At 42.4% G+C, this 23118-nt stretch overlaps 1 protein-coding gene across 1 annotated transcript; it reads left to right on the plus strand.

Annotated features, from left to right (window-relative positions):
- The first annotated feature begins 870 nt into the window (after window positions 1-870).
- LOC139667389 (zinc finger protein ZFP2-like) lies at window positions 871-22949 on the plus strand. Its single transcript, XM_071546841.1, has 6 exons — window positions 871-907; window positions 1041-1285; window positions 1826-1953; window positions 2566-3000; window positions 3424-3949; window positions 22560-22949. The coding sequence occupies exons 1-6, from the start codon at window positions 871-873 to the stop codon at window positions 22947-22949; spliced, it is 1761 nt and encodes a 586-aa protein (XP_071402942.1).
- Window positions 22950-23118: the final 169 nt, after the last annotated feature.

The following is a 23118-nucleotide window of genomic DNA, read 5'->3' on the forward strand; positions in this document are numbered from 1 at the left end:
TAAAGTAAAAAAAAAAAATACATGAAAAACATCATGAAGCACATTCCCTCATCCTGAATTATCAAACTTGGAACATAAATTCAAAAGGGTGAATAAATGGAAGTTTTGACACACTCACCTTTTTTTGTCCAGGTGTTGAGGACCCCGGGAGCCTGGGCCTCCTCTGCCATATTGAAGAAGAGGAGGGTGAAGACGAGGAGGATGAATCCACTGAGCAGCCAGCACAGAGCCCCATTCAGCTTTGTGATAATCTGAAGGACCCAGAGCATCAGCTACCATCAAGGTTCCAATAAAAAAAAGTATACCAGAGCCAGTGTGTATGAAGCTTAGTGACGCAAATGTAATCTTATCTTTAGAAGTAAGAATAAGTGTTGCGCATAAACATTTTTATGTGTTGAGAATGTTCTCAGCTCCTAAATTATTAAAGAGAGCTCCAGCGGTGTCCTGACTCGGTTAGGAGTTGCCAGCAGATAATGTATAGTGACATGGAGTTGCTACCATGGATGACACATGGATTGATTACAGCACCTGGGGTTTCAAAATTAATAGATGCATTATCCTTCTTTCATCATATTATAAAAGCATAGAAGGTGCACTTTTCAGTTAGGTTTACTTCTGTGTAATAATCTTCTGTATGATAATGATAGTCAGCATCCCCAGAAGTAATGTTCTGCTCTTCAGAAGTAATGTAATACTAGCGTACCGCTCCCAGAGGACTACCGGCCAATCAGAACTTCTGTATTAACATATTTACTTTGCTGCCAATCTTAATCTTTCAGATTATTGTCTCCCAGAGATCAGTCAAAGAGAAGGAAACCAGGGAGATCTCAGATCAGAGAAACGCAGCACTACCTAAATCTCAGGGTCTGCATGCTGGAGGACTCCCGGACTGTTCTCTCAAACCACGGTATATTTTTTTTAAGAGTTTAATACCAAATTGCACTGTGACCCCAAGAAAAGATTTTTCTCATGTAAGGAAGAATGACAATAAAACTGCACTGAATTGAGTTAACCCTCTAGTGAATTTGTTTCTGTGTCAGTGTCGAAGACATGCCGGGTACAGAATTTGAAGTGTCCCCGTGGCCTGCAGGAGGCAGACTTCCTGGTCCTGCTGAGGTCCAGGTTCCCTCGGCTGGCTGGAGGAAACAAACCTTTTGACCTCTTCACAGCCAACAGCAGCAGGAAACTACAGCTGCTGAAACTAAAGACTCTGACACCAGAAGAGATCCACAGGTCCATCAAGTCCTCTGGGAAAGGAAGATCCGCCCTGTACATCCGACTGAAGGTAGGACTTGCTGAAGTGGTTCAACAATTGCTCGGGGAAAATAATTCCACAATCAGTAGAATTGATAAGTCCTCTGATGCTGCCTTATTAAAACTGCAGTTAGTGGTAAAGTGAGGAGATGCGGGCTCACCTCTGTCTCCGTATGGCAGCCATCTAGGCCCGCTGCCAACTCCTAACAAAGTTAGAGAGCTCTGGAGCTCTTCTAAACTTAGAGTACTTTTAAGTCAACAGAATTTTTAAGTAAATAGCGTTTATTCTTAAGTTTGAGAATGAAGGATATTTACATTTACCTTTCTCTACAGACCAAAACTTCACTTTGAGCAGTTCGATAAATACGGGCCCTGAAGTTCATCAATCCATATTGCTAAAATGTCAAGTATCCAGTGTGTAAATGCCTTGCATTTTGTCAAACAATAATGTAATTAAGATACTATCTTTTAAAAAATAACAAACACTTGGTGTAATTTTGTGCTGTTGGTCATTACACTTTTTTAAATTGTGGAAATCTCATTTGGGAACAAAACTCTTGATTTCCTATAGGCAGGAGAGGAACACCAGGCCAGAGAGGAAGAGCTTCATCCTTTACAGAGAAAAGACGAAGACACCAAAGATTTTCCATCCACCTCTGCTATAATAATGACAAGTGATCAAACCAAGCTACACACAAGGTAATTAAAAAAGAAAGGCAATGTCAACCGTTTCTCTAAGGAATGGGTATTGAAAATATAACCTCACATATCAGAACATTTCTTTGGTTAGGAGCTTTTATCCAAAGCGTCTTACAGTGGCATAAATGTATATATCGTTAGTATGGGTGGCCCCCAGGAACCAACCCCCTAGCCTTGGCAGGGTTCATGCATTATCCCATGTAGGTCATGTCTTATCTTTTTGTGAAATACACTGATGAGGTGAAATCAGGAAAAAGCCATTGTCCTTTATTGGTTTCCCTTATGAAATCTATACCAATCACAAAGGAGGAGATGTAGATGAAGAAAAGGATTTCTACGCTTTGAGACAACTGAGACATGGATTCGGCAAAAGGAGCTGTAACTCAATATGAGGAAGATGTCCCTAATATTTTGTACATTCCATGTATGCCCAACATGCCCAGTGTAGCTACTTATTAATTTGGCTGAGATTAAAAATTAGGATGCAAGTGACATTGAGTGCAAATTAGAGGCCTGTTTATGGATGATATGAAGTAATTGCAAAAGTCTAAGCTTCTTTTCAACCAATATAATTGGTTAATTCTCCTTAATTTTTTCTTCTGGTTTCCACAGCAATCCTATTGAAAGAGTAGAAAGCAAGGAAGCAGACCTTCTGGCCAACAACTCAAGAACACAGCAACAGATGGAAATAGAGGAAGCTGATGATGGAGAAGATCGTGGTGTATCAGGACCAACCAATGACCTTATGGCCCTTACTTCTGCCCGATCTGCAGCTGAGAGTGAACGGGACACCAGCGACGAGGATGGGAAGCAAGATGACAAAGACGAGGCAAGTGACAGAGATGACGACTGGAAACCAAATGACAGTGATGAGGACCTGAAGGAGGGTCAACCTGAACCGCGCTCATCAAACAGATCGAGGAAGCGGCACGTCAAACGTTCTTGTTCCAGGGCCAAGAGCAGGAAATTGATCCAGTCTTCTCCAAAGACTCTGATTGAGAACAGTAACCCTATTCTCTCCTGTAAAGTCTGTGGATCTCTGCACAGGTCAACGGGCGTTTTGTTCAAACACGTCTGGAGTCATGTGGAGGATCCAGAATGTGTGTGCGGGGTGTGCGGAGAACATTTGGAATCTGCAGAGGCATTGAGGGATCATCTTAAAAGTCACCAAAAAACTCACAACTGTCCTGATTGTGGAAAGTCTTTCCTTTCCATGATTGGCCTGAAGAGGCATGCTGCTTTACACACAGGAGAGAGACCATATGAATGCAATATTTGCCATAAAGCATTTAGTCAGAGGTCGGGGTTGCACAATCACCGGGGGATCCATGAGGTGAATAAACCACACAAATGTGATGTGTGCCAGAAAGCATTTAGTTTGAAGTCACAGCTCACAATTCACCGCAGGATCCACACGGGTGAGAAGCCGTTCCGCTGCGATGTGTGCGGTAAATCTCTCTGTGACCTTAGATCTTTATCCCGCCACACGTTTACCCACACAGAGGAAAGGCGCTACAGCTGTCAGGTTTGTGGGAAGCGCTTCAAACTTCCCAGAGCACTGAAATCTCATGAGAAGATTCACACCGTTAGAGAGAAACCATACCTCTGCGATGTTTGCTGCAAAACATTCTATACGAACGTTGAGTTAAAGGTTCACATGAGAACGCACACCAATGAGAGGCCGCACCGTTGCAGCGTATGCAGCAAGGCCTTTTCGTCCAATGGAGCTCTGGGGCGTCACATGAGGATCCACACCGGGGAGACGCCATACAGCTGCACGGAATGTGGCCGGTCCTTTAAACTTAAGATTCATCTCGACAACCATCTGAGATTTGTCCATTTGGGGCAAAAATCGTTCGTCTGTGCGGTTTGTGGGAAAAAATGCTCTCGTCCACAACACCTGACCGTCCACTTGAGGACCCACAGTGGGGAGAGACCATACCAGTGCACTGTCTGTGACAAAGCCTTTACTCAGAGCCACTGCCTCAAAACACACATGAAGAGCCACCAAGTCAGCGAAAAGTCATCAGATGGATCCAAGTCCTAAAAGTTCTGTTTGCTTCAAAAGAACTATTGATGGCTATTTGATGGAAAAATATGAAACAAAGTATTTGTTATTACTATATTATTAGTATTATTCCATGTTATTTTAGGTTATTATATTTTTATTTTTATTTTGTTTTCAATTTTATGTTTTATGTTCTAGTATTGTCCCAAACTTCATGAAGTTCCATGAAGATGCTCTGGATTATTTAAGATTTGCGTTCAGTAGGCCATGGGTACTATGCTGGTTCTGGTCTGCCCTGTGTTGAAGCCACTTCATGCCTCATACACAGGAATGTGCTATGGGCTCTCACGTTATGATGTCATCAAAAACAAAAAGGGTTTAACACAGCACTTTGACCCCAAGTGCAGCGGAGTTTGCCCCTGCATTCACGCCTGATCTTGACCAGAGTCATTTTCAAGAGTTGACTTAACTGGGCTTATGCTTTATTTCCCAGGTCACTTATCATGTGTGAAAGGGGGAGAATTTGAGAAATGGTATTTCAGTAGAGTTGGCAAGTCACCAAATCTGAGAAAACACACAATAATGGACAACATTACAAGTACATTCTTTCTGCTGAACAGTGAGAAAACTCATCATTGGTTGGATTTAAGTCTTAGCCCTTGTGCTTTGTCAACGCCATGGTCACACTTATGGTGTTTCAGCCGTTTAAAACTCTTTATTAACAACCATAAAACATTAGATTCCCACCTCATGCTGTGTTAGACCTTTTAATTTACAATCTCGAGCCCACATTTAACTGAAATTATTCCACTAGTTTTTAAGAAAAATAACCGCAATTAATGTATTATTGTGAATATAGTAAAGACTCGAGGAAACTATTGATTAATTATCACAATCTGGGATGTGTCCAAGTTTAGCCAGGATATTAATTTTGAAACTGTGCCATACAGTATGTTGTATTGTTTCTGGTCAAATCTGACCGATGATATCACTAAAAAAAAAAGTTACAGGATAACTGTGTGTGTGTATGTGTGTGTGTGTGTACGTACCTGCCTGTGAACGAGACAGAATGTGTACCTGGATATCTTAGAGACATGGGGAGGAAAGTAAGAGAGAGCTTTATAGATAATATATCAGGGGGATGTATTTGTGGTTATATTCACCAGGGCAGTTACCCAGATCGTAGTTGGCAAGGATGAAAGAGGAAACAGGTATACAGGTATGCAAGGGTTGGTGTGCACGTTCATGCTAAGATATGTGTACAACAATCAGGGATTCAAAGCATATGAAAATCCATTCCATTTCATCATATTTTATAGATGAAGTTATAAACAGAAGATATGTATAATTTTTTGTACAGGACTTGCCATCAAGTCAAAATCATGTTTATAAGTAGTTGTCATGAAATTAGTTAAAGTCATGAAATATCAAGCTGATAAAACAACATGAAGTATGTTTTTTGAGCTGTTAGAGAGATATAATCTTAGCCACAGCTAGTCTTGGCTATATTGGGATTATATTGATACTAGTAGAAATAAACTTGTTGATGTGATTATGTTCAAACAAGTCAGTAGTTATGTAAAGTGGAAATCTGGAATACCATTTGATTGTTTGTCATCACATGTTCAAAGAGATGCCATATGTTCAAGTGGTAGTTTATTTAGTTAGCCACTAGAGGGCAATATTACACTACTATTTACAATGGTAAATCTGTTATGGTATTGCTGCAGCTGAGATGCTGGATAAACCTCAGAGGGTGAAATTGTGTACTATAGTGTTTGATTATGTTAATTTTTCAATAGTTTAAGGTATACTTCATATTAATATGACATTTTAAGAATATCTATGAAACTACAATCTAGGAAACTAGAAAAGTAAAGGAACCCCACCCCCTCCACAATGACCCCAACTAGTCATGATTCCTGATTTTGTACAAATCCTCCATCGACACCCCTGTTCACTGCGCCTCGAGCGCCACCAATCCGTGAGTGGTTTCTCTTCTGCTGCACCCGCTTCCGTCTCGGTTTCTAGTCGGACGGCATTTTCGCATGCACACAAACCGAAACGCTAGTGAGTAAAAACTATTCGTAAAATACTTACAGCGATGCTCCACTGGATGCACGAGAACACCGCGGACTCCGAGACACCCGAGAGTTTCAGCAACATGTCTAAAGCTGAGATACTGAGGGGAATCGTCACCGAGAGACTGGCAGCAGCCGCCCAGGAAATCTTAGCGGTTGTAGAGAGAACAGTAGCCGGTTACGAGGACGAGGCTTCGGGCTTCAAGCAGGAGATCGACCGGCAGAGGAGACAGCTGGATGTCCTCCTGCAGCCTCGAGTCAAACTAGAGAAAATAGGTCAGTGGCAGACTTTACTTCTCTATACTACTAATATACTGTAACGTCAAGTCAAGAACGTCCCGTTGTATTGTCAATGGAGAAAACGTGAAGTCGAATTCAAAAATCTGTCAATTCCATGTTGCCTCGCTTATCGTTAAAGGAACATTTATTGGAGACCATAACTGAAGACCTTTAAGGAATCTATATGACCCACTCTTCAATTCGGCCTGCATCCAGAGGAATAATAATGTTATCAGAAGTGTGGAGAACTTATTTTAACAGGGGCATGAATTCATACCAACATGTCCACAGTGCAAGGCAACAGAGAGCATCAGCATGAAAGCAGTAGCAGAACTAGTAAAGTAAAAGACAAGCGTAACAAGGCAGAATAAACAATATTACTTTATAAATAAAATCTTTATTGACCTACACAGATTGCAACTTTTTTTGAGTAACATTAAGTAGGCTACGTAGAATATGTAGATTGTTTGTCTTGCTAAAATCTGCTCTTGTCTATATTGTGCTTTTCGCTATTCTTGTCCTATATCATTTTGTTCACCACTGATTTTGTTTAGTTAGATCTAGCCAGGCTCATTCTCTGTAAATTCCTCTGAGACATGCAGTGATAAAGGGCTGTATAAATAAACAACTTGAACTTGCTACAAAAATAGAAATACATAATCTATCTAAGGTGGGATCTGTACTATGCTTTTTGGTTTTTGTAAAATACAAAACGTTGTCCTTACAGCATATCTGTAGCCTGTCTATATCTAGCCTATATGCACACACACACATGGATGCCAAAATACACAAACAAAATATGAAACACAAAACGTAAGCCGGAAAATTTAGAAGGATGTCGACTGCCTTGTTAAAGTCTATTTTATCCTCTAGAAGGATCTAGAGTAGGCTGAATCCACTGGCATGCCCTGTTCTTGTTGCATATAATGGGGCCATCAAAAATCCAGAAAAAAGATTCAAATGCAAAACTCATACTAGACCGCTTATTTAACCCGCATTTGTTCTGTGCTTTTGTCCACAGCGATCATGAAAGTTGAATCTAATGTAATCTAAATCCTAGTTCAACAAAAACAGAATACGATAAAATAAGTAAATAAATAACTAGATTTAAGTAAATCAGATAGATTCAGATTTCATATCAACAAAATGTATGTCCATATATGCTACTAAATGATATATAGTCCCTCTCTGTACCAACAATACCTTTTCCGGACACAAGATAAACAATGCAATAATTTTCTATTTTTCCACTACTCACTATCTTACTTTGAAGGACAGAGATGATAGGTCGATTGATAAATTAACAGTGTATATTAATGGATGAATATATGGATAGATGATAGTTGATAAATTAAAAAAACATATTAAAATCTATCTTGATCCCTGATCCAGATTACCTTGAGCTGCTCCCTGTGTGTGAGGAGGAAGAGGAGGAGTCGGGTGGAGGTGAACTCCCTGAGGAGGAAGAGCAGAACAAACAGCAGCCAAGTATGTCTTTACAGTTCTCTTTCTAAAGTTTCTTAATAAAGTTGTTTATAATCAGTGTTTGAGAGTTCAAAAGAATAGTGTTGCCACCTAGAGGCCAAAAAGATCATAGAAACAACCCAGACAACGAACAGAATCAGACAGTTCTCAACTGTGAAGAAGGAAAGAAACACAAAACTCTGCTCCAGATTCACTTACATTGTGTTGCCAGGACAATCTGCATATTTTTCGGGGCTCAGGTGCTAGACCTAACACCTGTTCCAAATGTAAAGCGATGCAAGCGAGCGAAAAATGAATCACAATCACATCAATTGGTTTCATCTTGTCCTAACCAAAGCTGTATGTCAGTGAATACATTGAGGGACTAAGAGTCTAACAGCCCCGCGACATTGAATTTTGTGGAAGCGTCCCTGCCAGGAATAAAACTCGGGACTCCCGCTTGAGAGTCTGCAGTCTAACTCCCCGCGGGCCACATGACCCATAAAGTGGTCAACAGAGCAACCGACCAACCGACAATACCATCCATCGTGCCCCTACTGTCGCAGGGCTAGAAATCGGTTACCCTGTTGCAATTTGTGCAAACCTTCGTGACCTTGCCCCTCCTCCAAGCTGTTTTCATCGGTTGAAATCCCACGTGCTCCATGTGTCTTGCTTCTCCATTCCTAATCAATATGGATGATTGTTTTATCACAGAAGTGCAAGTCTGTCCGACCCACAGCATCCATTTTACAAAGATATCTTGAAGAAGGAAACTGAATGGGTGCCATTTGCTGACGTTTTTGCAAATTCAAGTAAGTTCAATAAATTTGCCAACTAGCTTGACAACAAATAGGCTAAACTCCCTGATTGGCTCTCGTTTCGTACCCCAGCGACATTGGACCAACATCGGCCGGGGCAGGTAAGGACAATTTGCTGCACGTTCTCATGTTCCATTCTCTCGAACAAGTGTAACAGCACAGAGTTCTTGTCTTATTCACTAAGAAATTTGTGCAAATCAAGTTGTGGTGTAAACAAGAATTTTGAAATGAGCACTGTGCAAGCAAATAGCCCCCTGATCACCAACTGCAAGCACAAATTGCAAAGTGCTTCAGGCAGGTGTCTTCGTGCCTTAAAGTCCCTTTATGATTGGAATGTTTTCTGATCTGATCTGAGATGGAAAACCCTCTCCCTTGCTTGCCTGACTTGCTGGCAACGATTTCTGTGTCTTGCAGTAAAAATGGCAGCCATTCTGAATGGAAATTTGTCCATTTTATTGTGTGTGTAAAACAGAGATTTAGGCCTGTGTATAATTTACATATGTATGAACATGACAGGCGTAAAGAGGCTTAGTTGACTCAAACAAGTTACTTATGTGCTGATGGCAGAGCATCTTCCTTCCTTCCTTCCTTCAAGAGAAATACCCATCTTCAAAAAAGATCCTTTGCAATGTCTTCCATTTATCAGAATGCTTTAAATGCAGAAGAAAAAACTGACCACTACAGAGACCGATTGTTCTTTCCAGGGTGATTTTTGGAAGGCCAAGTGAGAGACTTGCTAAGAAGCTGTAAGTACATGGATTGTAATAGAGGCTACATGACAGCAAAGACATTACTTGAGAATCAGTAAAGGAATCAGCTTTTGATTGCAATATCTTACTTAGAGAAAATTTTTACTTGGAATGCAATCCAAAGTGGGGACAGAAAGGGAGTACATGGCTTTGTCAGATTACTTATTGGAGCTTGTAACACAACGTAAGATGTCGAATTTTTTAACCAGATGAACAGCTTGTCTAACATGAAACAAGTGATACTGGAGCTTCCTTTCAAACTCGGAGAAATGGAGAACTGCTTATGACTACTATAAATGTAACAAAAACATATAAGAGTTTCCAAAATTGGTCAGTTTTATTGAAAGACATGCGTGTATTGCATCAGATCCTCTGATGGGGACAAAGCAAGAAAGGATGAAAAGCAAGAAAAGCAAGAATCCTACTAAAAACAATGGGTCAACAGAAAGTGACTTCCGGCGACGTCGAACATGGCTGCCACACAGAGAGCTGTGGCCAACTGTAGTAAATTCTGGTTGTACTGGTAAACCCCCACTGGCCAATATTGGAAGACTGTCATTGTATTGTGCAGCCCCCAGGTGGGAATGTGTGTCACTCTATGAATTTGAAGCAGGGCAGTGATGAAAAAGTGTAAATGTAGAGCAAATACTCCCTGGATAAATAAAAGTTTAAAAAAAAGTATGAAAAACATCATGAAGCACATTCCCTCATCTTGAACCATGATACTTGGAACATAAATTCAAAAGGTTGAATAAATGGAAGGTTTGACACACTCAACTTTTTTTGTCCAGGTGTTGAGGACACTGGGAGCCCGGGCCTCCTCTGCCATATTGAAGAAGAGGAGGGTGATGATGAAGAGGATGAAACACCTGAGCAAACAGAGCAGAGCTCCATTCCGCTTTGTGATAATCTGAAGGACCCGGAGCATCAGCTACCATCAAGGTTCCAACACAGAGGCTCCTAATATCATCACTTATATTAGATTGCTAGCATGAGAATGAAACGGGGCTGATTTGGGTGTGTGGGACAGTTGCACTCATATACAGAGCTATAAAAAATGATTGTTTGATCTTTTTTTTTCACTTAGTGCTAGGAAGTTTATACCAGGGCCAGCTTGTATTAACTTTGGTCTTAAATTGATAGTTCGATATTTTGAACCTTGGGCCCAAATAACATGTTTTCCGTCATGATCCCTATTAGTAGAAACAATAACTTCGCTAGCCGCCTGCTCCGCCCGTCTGGTAACACCGGGCTGCCCCCTCCCACTCTAGAAACCTTGGGGCATACGTTTCTCTGATCCGAGCCAGTCTTTGAAAACTATGATATTAAACAGAGTTGTTTATTAACACATTAACACATTCATCTTGCTGCCAATCTTCATCTTTCAGATTATTTTCTCCCAGAGATCAGTATGAGAGGAGAAAAGCAGGGAGATCTCGGATCATTGAAACGCAGCACTACCTATATCTCAGGGTCTGCGTGCTGGAGGACTCCCGGACTTTTCTCTCACGCAATGGTATATTTTAAGAGTTTAATTCCCAATTAAGATATCCAATAAGGATGCATGTTGATTGATTGGAAAATAAATGGCTATGTTTACTAACAAACAGGATATAATGTAAAAGTATCTTGTGATATTTTGGGAGAGTGCATGTGTAGAGCCTGGTTGTAAGAGGAAAAGTGTGAGAGCATGTACTGTATGTCATAAGGGTTATTGAGTGGTCTTGACTGAACTGAATTGCACCAGTAGTCATACATAAAGGGCCAGCACCTTTGTTTGGATTGCACTGTGACCCCAAGAAAAGATTTTTCACATTACTCTGCACTCATATAAGGAGGAATGACAAACTGAATTGAATTGAGTTAACCCTCTGGTGAATTTGTTTCTGTGTCAGTGGCATGCCGGGTACAGATGGTGAAGTGTCCCCGTGGCCTACAGGAGGCAGACTTCCTGGTCCTGCTGAGGTCCAGGTTCCCTCGGCTGGCTGGAGGAAACAAACCTTTTGACCTCTTTACAGCCAACAGCAGCAGGAAACTACAGCTGCTGAAACTAAAGACTCTGACACCAGAAGAGATCCACAGGTCCATCAAGTCCTCTGGGAAAGGAAGATCCGCCCTGTACATCCGACTGAAGGTAGGACTTGCTGAAGTGGTTCAACAATTGCTTGGGGAAAATAATTCCACAATCAGTAGAATTGATAAGTCCTCTGATGCTGCCTTATTAAAACTGCAGTTAGTGGTAAAGTGAGGAGATGCGGGCTCACCTCTGTCTCCGTATGGCAGCCATCTAGGCCCTGCTGCCAACTCCTAACAAAGGTAGAGAGCTCTGGAGCTTTTCTAAACTTAGAGTACTTTAAGTCAACAGAATTTTTAAGTAAATAGCGTTTATTCTTAAATTTGAGAATGAAGGATATTTACATTTACCTTTCTCTACAGACCAAAACTTCACTTTGAGCGGTTTGATAAATAAGGGCCCTGAAGTTCATCAACCCATATTGCTAAAATGTCAAGTATCCAGTGTGTAAATGCCTTGCATTTTGTCAAACAATAATTTAAGTAAGCTATACCATCTCTTAAAAATAACCAACAATTGGTGTAATTTTGTGCTGTTGGTCATTCCACTTTTTAAAATTGTGGAAATCTTATTTGGGAACAAAACTCTTGATTTCCTATAGGCAGGAGAGGAACACCAGGCCAGAGAGGAAGAGCTTCATCCTTTACAGAGAAAAGACGAAGCCACCAAAGATTTTCCATCCACCTCTGCTATAATAATGACAAGTGATCAAACCAAGCTACACACAAGGTAATTCAAAAACCGTTTGTGTAAGGGCTGGGTATTGAAAATATAACCTCAAATATCAGAACTTCATTGGTTAGGAGCTTTTATCCAAAGCGTCTTACAGTGGCATAAATGTATATATCGTTAGTATGGGTGGCCCCCAGTCAGAGATCAAGCCCCTAACCTTTGCAGGGTTCATGCCTTGTTCTACCCATGTATGCAATAATGAAATGCTTAGCCCAGTGTTTTTGTGGATTCTTGGGAAAGTATGAAAATGAATATGTGAAATATGAAAATGTATAATATGTATATTGTAGTTATATTCAACACCTCCAGAAGTAATGTTCTGCTCTTCAAAAGTGATGTAACACTAGTGTCAAGCCTGTAGTCCGCTCCCAGAGCACTACTGCCAGTTCAGAGCTAATGCATTGACAGATATTAACCCTGCTGCCAATCTTCATCTTTCAGATTATCTTCTCCCAGAGATCAGTCTGAGAGAAGGAAACCATGGAGATCTCGGATCAGAGAAAGCCAACACTACCTAAATATCAGGGTCAGCATGCTGGAGGACTCCCAGACTGTTCTCTCAAGCATTGGTACATTTAAAGAGTTTAATCCCAAATTGAGATATCCAATAAGGATGTATGTTGATTGTTTGGTAAATATATGGCTACGTTTACTAATACACAGGATATGATGTAAAAAAAGGGTGAGAGCATGTACTGTATGTCATAAGGGTCATTGAGTGGTCTTGACTGAACTGAATTGCACCAGTAGTCATACGCTAAAGGACCAGCACTTTTGTTTGGATTGCACTGTGACCCCAAGAAAAGGTTTTTCACATTACTCTGCACTCATATAAGGAGGAATGACAAACTGAATTGAATTGAGTTAAAGGAATAGTTCACCCAAAAATGAAAATTCAGTCATTATCTACTCACCCCCATGCCAATGGAAAGTCGGGTCCACAAAACAGTCCTGGAAACAGTCCTGGAGCTTCACAGCAAAACAGCGTTGCAGCATTCTCCGAAACAAGTGAAGTTGCTGGGGACTTGTCTTAAAACGTAAAAAAACAACCGAAAAAACCCATAAAATGGCTCCATACAGCTCGTCCCGCGTAATCCAAGTCTCCGGAAGCCCCGAGATCCCAACTTCAGCAGAGCTCTCTCTGTTGTGTGTGACGCTAGCTTCTGGGTAGCAGTGTAAACACGGAGGTATGGAGAGATCGCGAGTTCTTGTTGATCTCGTCTAGCGGCGCATGTACGCGCCTTTGAACTCGTGCACACACTTCAGACGGGGTATGCGCTAACGTGAACGCGGCTTTGAGCTCAGCGGCTACAGTGAAGATTTCGGTTAAAAAAAAAGGGTGTAAATTACATCTTTTCAAATCAATCCAATTTCCGTCGGCATGGGGGTGAGTAGATAATGACTGAATTTTCATTTTTGGGTGAACTATTCCTTTAATGCTCTGGTGAATTTGTTTCTGTGTCAGTGACATGCCGGGTACAGAAGTTGAAGTGTCCCCGTGGCCTACAGGAGGCAGACTTCCTGGTCCTGCTGAGGTCCAGGTTCCCTCGGCTGGCTGGAGGAAACAAACCTTTTGACCTCTTTACAGCCAACAGCAGCAGGAAACTACAGCCACTGAAACTAAAGACTCTGACACCAGAAGAGATCCACAGGTCCATCAAGTCCTCTGGGAAAGGAAGATCCGCCCTGTACATCCGACTGAAGGTAGGACTTGCTGAAGTGGTTCAACAATTGCTCGGGGAAAATAATTCCACAATCAGTAGAATTGATAAGTCCTCTGATGCTGCCTTATTAAAACTGCAGTTAGTTCTTAAGTGAGGAGATGCAGTCAACAGAATTTTTAAGTAAATAGCGTTTTTTCTTTAAGTTTGAGAATAGGAGTAAAAGTGAAGGATATTTACGTTTACCTTTCTCTACAGACCAAAACTTCACTTTGAGCAGTTTGATAAATACGGGCCCTGAAGGTCATCAACCCATATCGCTAATATGTTAATAGCATACTTTCAAGATATTCAGATGTGTTTCACAACAACAGAGTTTACTACAGCCTGGCAGCATCTTGAGACAGGAATTATGGCAGGGTGCACCATTTCCCCCTTAGCTTTCACTATGGCGATGGAGGTAATTATTAGGGCATCAAAGTGGGTAGTAGGGGGGGAAAGGCAGCAGGGAGGGCTGCACCTCCCACCCATTAGGGCATATATGGATGATATTACTACAGTAACGACTACAGCTCCTTGCACAAAAAGGCTGCTGAATAAATTGAATGATAACCTGAGTTGGGCTAGGATGAAGGTTAAACGAGATGAGGAAGCTATACCAACAGTTCTAGAGAGGCCTGTCAAAAGCCTAGAAAGGCACAAATCTGAGTGATCGGGAGCAGGTTCAGGAGATACGGCAGCAGCTACTTGGAGGTATTCAGGACATAGAGAAATCAAGGTTTCCAGGCAAGCTAAAGTTGTGGTGTTTGCAGTTTGGCCTATTGCCTCGGCTAAGGTGGCCCCTGACAGTATATGAGATACCACTGTCAAGGGTAGAGAAGCTGGAGAGGCTGTTCAGTTCATACGTCAGGAAATGGCTAGGAGTTCCAAGCTGTCTTAGTAGTGTAGCTTTCTATATGGAAAATGAATTCTGAAACTACCTATATCTAGCCTAGCAGAGGAGTTTAAATGTGCAAAGGTAAGATCGGAGTTGACACTGAAAGAATCTAAGGATCCAATAGTCAGGAGTGCAGCACCTCCTGTGTTAGCAGGGCGGAAATGGAACCCAAGAGAGGCAGTGCAACAGGTACGGTCAGCTCTAAGACATAGGGATATTGTAGGGCAGGTGCAACAAGGGGAAGGAGGCTTAGGCCTGGGGATAGGGCAACCGTTATGGAGTAAGGCAACTTCATCAGAGAAAAGAAAGATGGTTGTAGATCAAATACATCAACAGGAGGAGCCAAGGCAGTGTCTCAGGCAAAGCAGGGACAGTGGATGAAGTGGGAGAGTGTAGAGAGGAAGAAACTCAGCTTGAGAGAGCTATGGGGGATGGAGGCAAACCGCATAAAATTCATCATAGGTGGTACTTATGATGTGTTACCCTCTCCACAAAATCTTAGCCAATTGGTAGGTGAGGATCCTGCCTGTCTATTGTGTTCAGGCATAGCTACACTTAGGCATATACCATCAGGTTGTAAAACAAGTTTGTCTCAGGGAAGATACACCTGGAGACATAATCAAGTGCTTAGGTGCCTAGCAGCAGCAATTGAGAGTAGGCGGCTAGAGATAAATTCATTGCCTGATAGGAAAGAGGGTACTAAGATTAAGTTTGTCAGAGAGGGACAAAAGATCAGCAGGGAAGCCATTTTAGTCAGGCAGGGCGAGATTGGCAAATGGCAGTGGATTTAGGGCAACAGCTTGTGATCCCCAGATAGATAGTCAGCTCAAATTTAAGACTTGACTTGGTTTTGTGGTCAGAGTTGCATCGGATTGTGTATTTAGTGGAACTCACAGTGCCATTTGAAGATGCAGTAGATGAAGCTTATGAAAGGAAGATGCTTAAGTATTCTGACTTGGCAGCTGAGGTGGAGCAGCGAGGTTGGAATGTACGATTCAAGCCTGTTGAGGTGGGTTGTAGAGGATTTGTAGGCAGATCAATGTTAGCACTTCTTGGTGAAGTAGGTGTCTGTGGACAGAGTTTAAAACAGGAAGTTGTGGATGAGGAGGAAACATGCTAACTGCGGCACATATAGCCTAGGTAGATAGCTTAGCTGAGCTAGCCCTGTGCTAGCATTAGCTTAGTAGCATGCTTGAGTTAGTCTTGTGTTAGCAATAGCTTGGTAGCATGCTTGTCTAGCCCTTGTGTTAGCATTGGCCTGGTAGCACTTGGTAGCATTAGCTGGGTAGAATGCTTGTGTCCTTGTGTTCTTGGGTTAGCCAGGTGCTAGCATGAGATTGCTAGCATGTTTGGGTCAGCCTTGTGTTAGCATTAGCTTGGCAGCATGAACATAGTCAGTCAGAACTTGTTTGGCAATGCAATTTAGAGCACACAGAAACGGGGCCTAAGTCTCTAGTAGAATATTGAGATAGCCTTGTGCTACAATTTGTTTGCAGATTAAGTTGGTAGCTACCATACTTAAAGCCCGCACAAATGGGGCCTCTGATTAATCGTGAAACATTGAGGGTGGCTGGACAGCTGAGCGGGCCCTGGCATTCAATGAGAAGCTGCCAGACAAGCCAGCAGGGCCAGTCAGACTTAGCTTTGCCTAAGCAGATACAATGTGGATATGCGGACTGCTGAGTTGGTCGGGTATCTGCTCTCTGCTATAGGCTGTAAACTTCATAGCATGTGTGACTTGGTGGGGGTTTAGATGTAGCGTGTAACTTAATGTTCTGAATAGAAAGGGATATTGATGGTAATAATGTAGTAGACAGCGACAGTAATGTAGTGGACTTGGGTCTGCCGAGTCTGGGCAAAGAGGGGGGTGTTTCTGGGATGCTGGAATACACTGTGGAGGCTTCTTGAGGTGTCGTGGGCCTAATTCAACAAAACATCTGAAGGAGGGTGCCCACTTGCTAACCCCAATGATTTGCCTACACTTACTCACCCTGAAGCTAGAGTAGGTAGCTGCAGGATGTTGCTGCCTGTCTAATGGTGCTGTAGATTTATGAAGGTGTAGCCTGATGTTTTCTATGGTGCTCATTGGTATGGTAGTATATCATTCTGTTAAACTCTGAACTGGGCCTCTACATGAATGCTCACCTTGGATTATGGCACAAGGGATATTAACATCATATCCTGTTTATTGATAAATGCAGTCTCCAGTGTGTAAATGCCTTGCATTTTGTCAAACAATAATTTAATTAAGATACTATCTTTTAAAAATAACCAACATTTGGTGTAATTTTGTGCTGTTGGTCATTCCACTTTTTTAAATTGTGGAAATCTTATTTGGGAACAAAACTCTTGATTTCCTATAGGCAGGAGAGGAACACCAGGCCAGCGAGGAAGAGCTTCATCCTTTACAGAGAAAAGACGAAGCCTCCAAAGATTTTCCATCCACCTCTGCTATAATAATGACAAGTGATCAAACCAAGCTACACACAAGGTAATTCAAAAACCGTTTGTGTAAGGGCTGGGTATTGAAAATATAACCTCAAATATCAGAACTTCATTGGTTAGGAGCTTTTATCCACAGCGTCTTACAGTGGCATAAATGTATATATCATTAGTATGGGTGGCCCCCAGTCAGGGATCAAGCCCCTAACCTTTGCATGGTTCATGCCTCGTTCTACACATATATGCCATGTTGAAATGCTTAGCCCAGTGTTTTTGTGGATTCTTAGACAGGTATGAAAATGAATATGTGACATATGAAAATGTATAATATGTATATTGTAGTTATAGTCAACACCTCCAGAATGTTCTGCTCTTCAGAAGTGATGTAACACTAGTGTCAAGCCTGTAGTCCGCTCCCAGAGCACTACTGCCAGTTCAGAGCTAATGCATTGACAGATATTAACCCTGCTGCCAATCTTCATCTTTCAGATTATCTTCTCCCAGAGAGCAGTATGAGAGGAGGAAATCAGGGGAATCTCGGATCATTGAAACGCAGCACTACCTATATCTCAGGGTCTGCGTGCTGGAGGACTCCCGGAGTGTTCTCTCAAACAACGGTATATATTAAGAGTTTAATTCCAAATTGAGATATCCAATAAGGATGCATGTTGACTGATTGGTAAATATATGGCTATGTTTGCTAATAAACAGGATATGATTGAAATACTATATATTGTGGTATTTTGGGAGAGTGCCTATGTTGAGCCTGGTTGCTGGAGGAAAAGGGTGAGATCACATATGTCATAGGGGTTCTCTTTTGGTCGAATCAGTTAACATCTCACATGGTACATACCACATGCGGGTGATACGATGAAGCCTCTACAAACATGCTTAGTGCTCAACTCACTATTCCAACAGGTGTGGGCTGTCATCCCACCGCAAAGCATTGAGTCGCTGCTATCTTTCAGATAACTGCACTTTTTCTGTCGAGTTAGCAGCCTTTACAGAGGCTTGGCTAACTTTTCAAGTACATGCTATTGGGCTAGCTTACCCTGCTAGTCAGTTAACCTGCCTTGGGGTTTTTTTTATCATATTATACACCTTGAATAGCTCTCAGGCTGAGCCTTGGTAACGTTAGCCAGCTGGTCGGCTTTGCAGTCTGTACTAGCTTGCTGGCATTAGCTAACACTCTTCAAGTAGCGTGGTTAGCGAGGTTGTCTTCCCAGTTCAACCACAGGCATTAGCTAGCTAGCTTCTTGTGGCTAGCGTGCTCTTCAGGTCGCTTCTCTTGTGTTCCAGCACAGTGAAGCACCGTCCTGACTCTTTTACATTCCCCCTGTGAAATAACTCGTTCTCTTGCTGCCTCGTACCTCTGGTTCCTACTGCTGACCTATAGTTTAGGTTTAACTACGCATTATTATTACCCTTTACCCGCTATTGCGGATGACGCCGTGTGTAGGGTTTTTTTTCTCCTACCTTCGCTAGGATACCTCTCCCATTGAATTATCCCTCAAGCACTCCTTTTTCTTCCCAGTTAATGTGGGTCTTCTGTCATGGGGAGATTCCTTACCAGGGGAGTGGCATCTTCATACTGCATCAAGGAGTTCCTTAGATCTCTAGGCATTGCAGAGAAACACGCACTGACATCTTATCTTTGTGCTGAGAGATTCCAGCGCTCCTCTAGACTGGACGCCCTGGCCCACCAGTGACCGATTGAGCTTCTGTACACCTTCCCTCCAGTGGGCCTTAACCCCGCTACCCAAGACAGGGTGAGATTGCACAAGAGATCAGTCATTCTGATGACTGATATCCCCATGCTGGCCCGGGTAACTGTGGTGCCTCCCACTGTGCAGAGACATGTTGTCTCACGCTCAGGGCCAGCTATTCCACCCACAGCCCGAACTGATGAACCTTTGGGCGTGGCCTGTGAAAGGTTGAACCTGGGTTCTGTGGGTATGGCTCTGAATGTGGTTACCATTATTCAGAGTGCCAGAGCTTCATCCACTAGGAGTCTATATGATCTCAAGTGGAGGGTGTTTGAACGGTGGTGTGAGAGACGCAACGTAAGTGCTTGTTCCATACTGGCTGTTCTTTGGTTGCTACAGGAATTGCTGGAACAAGGCAAGGCCGTTTCCACAATTAAGGTCTATTTGGTGGCAACATCAGCCTACCATGTGGGCTTTGGTGAGATGGAGGCTCACCCTCTAATATGTCATTTTATGATGGGAGCGCGCCGTCTTGTGGGATCTGACTCACGGGTCCCCCCTTTGAACCTTTTGGAGGCAGTGGACCTCAAGTTTCTGTCAAGATGGCTTTGCTGCTTGCCTTAGCTAATACTAGGCATGTTAGCACTCTACATACACTCTCATTCCATGCCCCATTCACTCAGTTTGCCTCTGGCTTCTCCTATGATAGATTTTCATATTTTTGACCCCAACTGGTGTCCTTTGTTTTCAGCCAGAGGCACTGGTTGTTTTTTTCAGTCACTTCACAAGCCGTCATTGTGGCCTGTTGTCATTCCTGACCACAAATCCCTAACTCCCTTAAGAATGGTTGCTACAAATTCACGGCACCCAACTTCCACAGGATGTGCTCTGGTTTTCCAGCCTCACTCTTCAGCCTTGGTTGCTAGCTCTTTATCTAAGCTTTTACCTTTCATATGCCTCATCTACTGCATCTATGAGTTCTACAAAGTTAACAATCCGTTGAGTATTGGACCACAACCTGGTCGGGTGTTTCCCTGGTGCCGACTATCTCTATCTCGGGGGCTGAAAATTGTTGGCATATCTGTACTCGCATTTCCCAACCCCTAGCTTCCCCTAAATGCTTTAACTTGGGTCTACACAATAATAAATCTTTCCTGGATTGCTTACTTTTACCTAGGAAGCTAAAATGATAATCATTATTTGTCTTGATGTTATGATCACAATTATTAATCACAATTGTTAGTATTGATGATTTTAGGATTATTTTCCTGCACAGTTTGCATCCTACATCAACATCTTGGCTATCAGCATTCTAAATGAAATGAAATATTGTTGTCTTGTTGCAGTTTTGTTTCTGTGGTTCATAATGCTTTCATTTTTACTTTTGTTTGGATTGCACTGTGACCCCAGGAAAGGTTTTTCATTTCACTGTGAACTCAGTGTTTGTCCTGTTTATTTTGTAATGTTATGTGTTACGATGTAAGTGTAATGGTTGCATTGTCACTATGTAAAGTCTGTTTTGTGGACCCCAGGAAGAATAGCTGCTGCAATACTGTAGCGAATGGGGATCTTAATAAACTAAACTAAACTCCTGTAGGAGGATTGACAATAAAGCTGAACTCTGGTGAATTTCTCTCTGTGTCAGTGTCGAAGACAGGCCGGGTACAGAAGTTGAAGTGTCCCCGTGGCCTACAGGAGGCAGACTTCCTGGTCCTGCTGAGGTCCAGGTTCCCTCAACTGGCTGGAGGAAACAAATGTTTTGACCTCTTCACAGCTGACAGCAGCAGGAGACTGCAGTCGCTGAAACTAAAGACTCTGACACCAGAGGAGATCCACAGGTCCATCAAGTCCACTGGGAAAGGAAGATCCGCCCTGTACATCCGACCAAAGGTAGTTTGTCTAATTTTGTAGCAGTTTGCTTGGTTAGATTTTGTTTGTGCTATCTTGTACCACTTGCAGTGGTTGAGCAAGTATTTTTACACTACACCATTTTAACCTTAGGAACTACAGTTTGTCTGTATTTATCAAAGTTCGGTAGTGGTACAAAGGTACGGTACAGCACGTACCATTAAGGCTAAGTCCTACCAGCAGAGTCCGGCCCATGCCCTTTGCTGCCATGTCATTCCCTCTCTCTGCTCTGTCTTTCCTGTCTCTCTCTAGTGTGACTGTCTAATAAAGAAGAAATGCCAAAAAAATATAAAATAAGTTCTGAGAATTACACTTCTAAAACTGGAGTAACTGGAGCGCATACCTCTGCAAACACTATGCAATTGTCAAGATATGCCAGTTCCACATGTTGGATTTTCACCAGAAGTAAATGATTTCTTTCATGCCCCATTACCAACTTTCACATCACTCTCATATTGGGACAAAACTCCTGATTTCTATAGGCAGGAGAGGAACACCAGGCCAGCAAGGAAGGGCTTAATCCTTTACAGAGAAAAGACGAAGCCGCCAAAGACTTTCTATCCACCTCTGCTATAGTAATAAGTGATCAAACCAAGCTACACAAAAGGTTATTCAAATAGGAAGGGAATGTGAACCGTTTGTGTAAGGGCTGGGTATTGAAAATATAACCTCACATATCAGAACATTTCACTGGTTAGGAGCTTTTATCCACAGCTTCTTATAGTGGCATAAATATTATTATTATTATGGGTGGCCCCCGGGCAGGAATTAACACACTACCCTTGGCAGGGTTCATGCATTGTCTCATATATGCCATGTTGAAATGTTTTGGACAGTCTTTTTGTGGATTCTTGGAGAGAAAACATCATCAAACATCATCATCAAAGGAGTTTCATCAATAGGTACATTTTGATATTGCCAAAGGAAAATGTACATGTATATAATTTCTGCTTCTCGTTCCCACAGCAATGCTATTGAAAAAGTAGAAAGCAGCAAAGCAGACCTTCTGGCCAACAACTCAAGAACACAGCAACAGATGGAAATAGAGGAAGCTGATGATGGAGAAGATCGTGGTGTATCAGGACCAACCAATGACCTTATGGCCCTCACTTCTGCCCGATCTGCAGCTGAGAGTGAACGGGACACCAGCGACGAGGATGGGAAGCAAGATGACAAAGACGAGGCAAGTGACAGAGATGACGACTGGAAACCAAATGACAGTGATGAGGACCTGAAGGAGAGTCAACCTGAACCGCGCTCATCAAACAGATCGAGGAAGCGGCACGTCAGACGTTCTTGTTCCAGGGCCAAGAGCAGGAAATTGATCAAGTCTTCTCCAAAGACTCTGATTGAGAAGAGTAACCCTATTCTCTCCTGTAAAGTCTGTGGATCTCTGCACAGGTCAACGGGCATTTTGAACAAACATGTCTGGAGTCATGTGGACGATCCAGAATGTGTGTGCGGGGTGTGCGGAGAACATTTGGAATCTGCGGAGGCGTTGAGGGGTCATCTTAAAAGTCACCAAAAAACTCACAACTGTCTTGTTTGTGGAAAGTCTTTCCTCACCATGGAAGGCCTCAACGGGCACGCCACCTACACACAGAAGAGAGACCATATGAATGCAATATAACTAAAACTTCCTGGAACGCTGAAATCGCATGAGAGGATTCATACCGTTAGAGAGAAACCATACCTCTGTGATGTTTGCTGCAAAACATTCTATATGAATGTTCTGTTACAGACGCACATGAGAACGCACACCAAGGAGCGGCCGTACCAATGTGGTGAATGCGGCAAGGCCTATTCGACCAAGGGAGTTCTGACAATTCACATGAGGAGCCACACCGGGGAGACGCCATACAGCTGCACAGAATGTGGCCGGTCCTTTAGAAATAAGACTAATTTCAACAACCGTCTGAGAGTCCATTCGGGCCAGAAACCGTTCGCCTGTGGGATTTGTGGGAAAAAATGCTCTTGTCCATACTACTTGACCGCCCACATGAGGACCCACAGCGGGGAGAGACCATACCAGTGCACTGTCTGTGACAAAGCCGTTACTCAGAGCCACTGCCCCAAAACACACATGAAGAGTCACCAAGTCGGAGAAAAGTCATCATCAGATGGATCCAAGTCCTAAAAGACACATTTTTCTCCAGTTTCTGTTCCCCTTCTCTCCAAAAGGACTATTGATGTCTATTTGATGGAAAATATCCAAAGTTTATTTGTTGTTATTGCAATTAAACAACTTATTACATGTTTATTAAGTTTAGGTTATTGTTATTTCAGTTTTTATGTTTATTAAATGG

The sequence above is a fragment of the Centroberyx affinis genome, unplaced genomic scaffold (genome assembly GCF_046629955.1).
Source record: "Centroberyx affinis isolate AG114_WGS23_722 - 3 ecotype Tasmania unplaced genomic scaffold, CSIRO-AGI_Caff_v1 ptg005488l_1, whole genome shotgun sequence".
Lineage (NCBI taxonomy): Eukaryota > Metazoa > Chordata > Actinopteri > Beryciformes > Berycidae > Centroberyx > Centroberyx affinis.

What these genes read in the sequence shown, in the direction of transcription:
- LOC139667389 (XM_071546841.1), top strand. Translation starts at nt 871, where the DNA reads ATGCTGGAGGACTCCCGGACTGTTCTCTCAAACCACG. An exon ending in GACTGTTCTCTCAAACCACG is followed by an intron (nt 908 to 1,040) that starts GTATATTTTTTT and finishes TTTCTGTGTCAG; the next exon opens with TGTCGAAGACATGCCGGGTA. An exon ending in GCCACTGCCTCAAAACACAC is followed by an intron (nt 3,950 to 22,559) that starts ATGAAGAGCCAC and finishes TTACAGACGCAC; the next exon opens with ATGAGAACGCACACCAAGGA.